General features: G+C 38.1%; 1 protein-coding gene across 1 annotated transcript in view; it reads right to left on the bottom strand.

The window, feature by feature from the left end:
* The window catches only part of ESF1 (ESF1 nucleolar pre-rRNA processing protein homolog), a gene marked incomplete in the record, with an annotated part of 37650 nt that overhangs the window by 23454 nt on the left and 7576 nt on the right, over positions 1 to 6620 (bottom strand). The window contains 4 exon segments of the mRNA XM_072409611.1: positions 488 to 602; positions 2030 to 2182; positions 4595 to 4695; positions 5667 to 5780. Coding sequence (XP_072265712.1) covers positions 488 to 602; positions 2030 to 2182; positions 4595 to 4695; positions 5667 to 5780 — 483 coding nt within the window.

Genomic DNA, 6620 nt, shown 5'->3' with positions numbered 1-6620 from the left:
AAAAAAATAAATAAAAAAATTGTTAAATCATCCTTTATGCCTAGCTGATTTAGTGCTAGAAGTCATAATCATCATTTCTATATGGCTCGTGCCTGATAATCTATACAACAGGAAATATGTTGAAGGAAGGGTAAAGAGAAATAGACAGAAATGTCTTTCAATTCCATATAAAATAAGGCTTATTCAATAACTCCATAGATGTATATTATCTTCTATCCCTGCAGTCCAATGATGGCGTTTTAAAAAGAGCATTTATGTCTGAAGGAAAGCTCTCTTTCATTTGCATGGGTAAAGAATGTTTGCTCAAAACTTCAAAGGCTTTGTTGTTATAGTCCAATGAAGGGCTATTGCTGTTTTGTTGGACACAGGGCAAATTTGCTTACTGACATACACCAGGTTCTTTATGTGTAAGAAGTGTATTGAGAAACAAGGTGCCTTTATGTCAGAATGAAAAGTCCTGTAAAATAATCAAATAACGCATTCATACCTTGGACGTTACATTGGCTGCAGATGTGAAAAACTTGGGCTTGTAAGTAGAGATATCCACATCCACGGCTGAGTCCTTGGGCTCATCATCAAACTGTACATCATCAGGAATAAACCTGCCAAGTGCAGCAGAGACCAGAGACAAAACATATTTATTTAAAAACGCAATGTAAAGTGAAATTACAAAGTATAATAACCCTGAGAAATCAGATGATGGATCTGTTGAGACAAATTCTGCTTGAATGCCATTGAAGGCGTGTTCTAACACACCTTGCCCTACCAATGCTGTTTCTAGTAAAACTGTAAATATAAAGCAGTTTGAACAAGGTAGTCATTGTGCTGATGTCATGCAAAGTGTTGCGAGGTACCAAACATTATGTAAAATACTATTAACAGATCTAGGATGGATTTCAAGCCTTCTAAAAAAAGGGCCCATATATTAGGGAGAATGCAACCCAATCTTTTTCATAACAATTGGAGCATGATGTATAACCACCTATTAAAACACCTCAGCTAACTATAAATCAAAAAATATGTCCCTACAAATTTGGCATAGGTATGTCCTGCAGGGTACCTGACAGCCACTTTAAAAACCACAGGGTATAAACTGATATTATTACTTTATCTGTCAAGGCAGAATCCAGTGTACACATGTGTGATTTATTTTAACTTGGGACACAGCTTTGAGGTAAGTCCTGCCCAACTGCCAAGTCCCTATCTGACATACAGTGGTGATTAAAACTATTCTAATTGTATCAGATGTAGGCAGGTTGACACGCTTTAGCCCTCAAGTTAGCAAAGCCAGCTTGACCAATATTAAAATGAAGAAGTAAAGGAGTAGCTCAAGAACAGGGGGTCGGCAAACTCCGGCCTTTAGGCCAGATACAGCCTAGCCGGTAGTTTGTTACGGCCTAACAGCCAGGGGGCGTTAGGAACCACCAGCGCCCCCTTGCAGTGGCTCCCCTATTTACTGCGGCCGACATTGATACTTCCACTGGCGCGGTAAATAGGGAACGGTCCCTGAAGGGAAATTCCTCTCCTCCGCAATGCATACAGGGCAGAGGGATTTTACTTCAGGGGGCGTTCCCTGGTGGTGTGTGGAGTCATTAGGGCGGGTCCGGCCTAGTGTGCTCCCGCCCACCCCATAAATGGCTTAGTGGCCATAAAACTTTGTTGACCCCTGCTCTAGAATGATGAGGTTATCTCTATGCTGTCTTTTTATTACAGCAGATTCTGGTCAGTACAATGAAATGCAGTACACCTAATACTCCCTAAGTACTGCCCATCCTTCCTCCAGTCTGAGAACTGATATATAGGGACTTAATATCAAGCCTAAATACAAGCAGTTATCTTAGATGCATTTAAATTACATTTTATGATTTATGTTATATATTACTGTATTTGCAGTAAATATTGCCTTGGAGATCAGCTTTAAAATAACATAGCACTTCCACTAACAGTAAAAAAAAATGAACACACAATTCTCACACAGTGTTCTAGGACACAAATATACTTGCTGCTGAAGCTGATGATTGAAATTTACCTGAGATCCACAAAAGAACAGCTGCTTTCAAATTCCAGCCCATCACAGTCTCCATAAATTTGATTAGCTGTCTCTGGGGAGTCGCATTCTACCACTGCATAGAAGTACTTCAGCCTCTTGAATTGATATTCACGCAATTTCTCCTTATAAAGGCTAAAAGGAAAAAAAAAAATAACAAAACAGCTTTTTGCTTAGTTTTTGGTACTATAGAATACAAACAAGGACAACTCATTTTAATGGCACTGACAGCAGTTAAGGATAAGTAGCAGTACTTTAAAACAAAGTGCTCATCTCCCTTTTTGGTTACTTCACCTAACCAAACCAAACTTACCTTTAAATTATACAGGGTAATGTGTGAAGCTAGGTTTGTGGTATTTGTCAGTATCCTCCTAGGAAAGGGGTTAAAGAACCTGGATAAAGCCACAAGTAATTGACCTGCTGCAGATTTTTTACTCTATTTGTGATTCAGGTCCGATGTATCTTGGAGGGAATGAGTGAGCAAACACTCCATCTCTTTCCCAGGCCAGGAATTTGATGTGGCTCTGCAGAACCTGGCTAATCATCCAAAAAATGAATTGGCATTTAATCGACTGAATGAAAGTTAGATCTTGAAGCCAGGTGTAGATTAAGAAGAAAGGCTGATTGAGGCCTTTGTGCTGGAAAAGCCAGGGAGATCTCCAGCTTGAGGGAGTTGGCCAAGCGGGTATGGTGTTGTCCCTTTCATGTGGATTTATGTGAGCAACAAAGTTTACATAGCACCAAGGCCATGTTGAATGCAAGGTGGTGCTTACAGCTATTAAAGAGTTGATAGGAGCAACTACAGGACAGAGCCTTATATAGCCATGCTTGTAATGTAATATTGACACATTATCATTTTGAAAATGCCACACATTGTTGTGAAATGTATTTTGTTTTTCAAAACAAATACAAGACATTATCAGTCATTAACTTGATGTCTGCCGATTGAACCTCATGTCATTCTTACCCTTGATCATTACAGTAAATTAAGGGAAACTTGCGTTAGGCAGATGTATTAATGCAAGGGTGAGTTCAAGTAAACCTTCAATTAAAGAAATGAGAGAAAAAAAGGGAAGCCATTGCTGATCAAAAATACTGCAACGTTCAAACTTCCGATCTGTGTGCCGGTCAGTGCTTTAAAAAGTGTTAAAGAAACTTATATGGCATGACAGACCAGAAACATTTAAGAAAAAAAGGTAAGCAATGGCAGCTCAGTACAGGTATCCTTTAAACTGTTGTGATAGAGTTATGTTGCTATTGCAGACCTCATCCAAAAAAAAAAGTTATTTATGGCAGATTATGATGATTGTTTGGTGCACTAGCACAACAGATTGGAGCCTAACATTTTCATTAATCACCAGAATTACAATATAGTAGTACAAGTAAATTAACAGATATTTACCTAACTGTGACAGTAGTAACTGTGTTTTTGCCAAATTACTGAAAGATACAATCCTGGTAATTTGGCCTAGGCATCCTAGACTCAATAGTCCCTGGCCAAGAACGAGTTAATCAATAGCCTTCATTATGTTACTATTTTAATAGATCTGTATGAAAGCAAATTATGGTTTTGTTTGGAGCACTATGGGTTACTGGCTACCATTACCCTATTACATACTATAGAAATGACTGAATGCTAAACTGATTTTGGAGACGGATGGTCAGCATTGTTAAAAAAGATGATTAATAGCTGGCTAGACAAGAAGTACATTAAAGATGTACAGAGTAGGTCATTAAATTTACAAGCCTTGCAAAATACAGCAACATTAAGCTTCATATTTCTGTCGGCAGCACCCCACTGTGCTAATTACCGGGGTACAGCTGCTTTTTATTACAGGCAGAATCTCCCCCTCTACATGCAGTGTTCAGGCATGACTGTACCTAAATAGCTAACAAATGCGGTGTAGAAGAAAGGTAGGGAAGCTAAAGATTAGGCTTGGCCTCTCCAGTGTCCTCTTCGTGTCACCTTTAGGGCTGGCACTTGTCTTGTTTACTTTCATCTGCTTTGCTTGCTATTATAACAAAGCAGTAAGATAAAAATGTGAAAATGTTAAATTAGTCTAACATTATGAAATCATGCAAAGGCTGCATAATCTCTTTTACTTTTACCAACAATATATATAGGGCTAGGTACACACGCGCAATAGATATCGGACAAGAATTTGCGCGTGTACAGTGCTCGTCGTCCATTGTCTGAACCGTCCTGGCAGTTCCACGGACGATGAAACAATCATAATGCAAGTGAAGGGGAGAGAGCACAGCGAGGTGCAGCTACATTGTTCTCTCCCTCCCCTCTCCATAAAGCAGATGCTGTATTTACAGCACTCATTCATGCATCGTGAAGTCATTAGTTGTTGGAAAGGATTGTGAAAGGTCCTTTCCAACGACAATTATTGCACGTGTACATAGCCTAAAAACGATAAAACAACAATCGGTAACATTTTTGTCCAATCCAACAGGCCCTTGTACTACATAGCGGCTGGTAGGTCTGAAAGGGAATTGTACAATTCTTCATCTCTTTAGGTGCTCTTTAAGTAGATAACATACCCCTTATCTTCTGAAACATCTTCTGAAACATTCTTCAATTCCGAGGGTCCATGAAGTTCTTCCTCTTTTAACTTTTCCTTTCCAAACTCTGATGGGTAAATCTGGGGGATTGAATAAACTAGTTACTGAAAGCCTGAGTTCAATATATGTAATATGTCAGTTGCGCACTTTATTTTATTTCTGTTTTTTGCACCCTTGTATACTCCCCTCCAACAATAGCTTTATATCAACTTCCAGCTGGATGACAGTGAGCCCCAGAAGCCATTACTAAATTTTATATTACGAACTCCACCGCTCTCTTCCACCAAGGTTCTCAGCAGTACAGTGGTCATGTCATGATGATGCTAGGAGTCTTTACTATTGTCACAGCTACTTTGAATTTGATGCACACAGCAAGGATGTATTTTTTTCGTGTTTAGGTTTAGGAAACAACTTTCTGCAACTAATTAGTAAGCTATATTATATAGGTATCCAGAAAAAAGGCAGAAGAGTTAAGAGTTTTTCTGACATCACTGTAATGTTCCAGTTTACCATAGCACTTTTTGTTGGTATCCCTGTTTTTTAGGGAGAAGAGCTACAATCATAGGTAATGAAGTACTTATAAAGCATGTGTTAGGTCATGTCTATCTTTCAATCCTTTATAAAGTCCAGCCATAATCAGTGAATTTTACACTATGAGGATGTCTGCAAAAGAATATATGAGCAGTGTTCTCCCCAGCCCCTTTTAGCAGGGCGTCCCATCCGGCACTTTTCAGCAACCACACAACTGTTTTTGGGTGGTTACTGATGAGTTGGGGTCACTATTCAGGGGCTTCCACCCGCCTACAATTTCTTCCCTCCCAGCTTAAAAAATTCTGGGTTGAGCACTGAATAAGCATTAATTTCTGACCTAGCATGACAATAATAATTACATTAGTGGCACATGTATTTCATTCCATGTGCTGTTTTTTATTCTAAAACCATAAAACACATATTTGAAAAAAATCTAAGTTTCTGTCCTTGTACATAACTTGCATATGTTAAATATACATTTATTAAAAACTACACACTATTTACTTTCCTATTCCCTTACCTTAACAGAGAAAATAATTCCACCTTTGGGCTTGAAGGAGTTAAAGAGTGCAAGCAGGTCTTTAGCCTTCAGTCTGTCCCAGTCCATATTGCACACAGCCAACCTTCTGGTTACCTATAACATTGAATACAAATACGGATTTTAAATAAAGAAGAGAAAAAAAGTGATGACAACTACTAGATCAAATGTAATGTCGATAGGTGGTGCAGAACAAACAAGATAAATGATTGCACTCATTGATATTGAACCAATTAACTGTTGCATTCCCATACTTTTTATAAAATTTACTGTATCATATTTACCCAAGCCGGCATTTTATCTGCAGTTCTTTACAGAGAACATTAATTCATTTGCATCTCCAAAAGAGCTTACAATCTAATGTTCTTACCACTACTATGGATTACACCTACTAATGTTCTTATCACTACTACTTTATGTATTTACAGAAACTATAATAATTTAATATTTGTCTGAAAACTAATTGGCATCTTTTTGGATTGTAGGAAAGAAACTCACACAGATACTAAAAATTCGAACAAACTCCATGCAAATAGGGTCAATGTTGGGAACAGAATTAAGTTTTACAAAGCACATACTGACACAAAAAGCTGTATTTTTGGGTAGTGTGAATTTAATAGGCCCATTCAACCAAAATTAATATTTTGTTAAATATTTTTTTCTTCTTTTATAGACCAAGATTTTTTACCATATTACCTAATGATCATACCTGTCCTCTTAAAAACATGGGACTGTAGTGACCAACCAATTGGCATTTCATACCCATCTCATTCTCCATATTATTGAATGAATAAAAATTCATCAGGGAGTATAAAATCTCAAGTAATGATTACAGTATGTATGCAGAACCAAAAAAGATTTCATCAGTGTTCTCCCCAGCCCCTTTTAGCCGGGTGCACCACCTGGCACTTTTCAGTAACCACCTGGCTGTTTTTG

This window comes from Pyxicephalus adspersus, chromosome 4, assembly GCF_032062135.1.
Source record: "Pyxicephalus adspersus chromosome 4, UCB_Pads_2.0, whole genome shotgun sequence".
Lineage (NCBI taxonomy): Eukaryota > Metazoa > Chordata > Amphibia > Anura > Pyxicephalidae > Pyxicephalus > Pyxicephalus adspersus.
The sequence above is the reverse complement of the archived record's forward strand: the minus strand, read 5'-3'. Positions and strand labels throughout refer to the sequence as shown.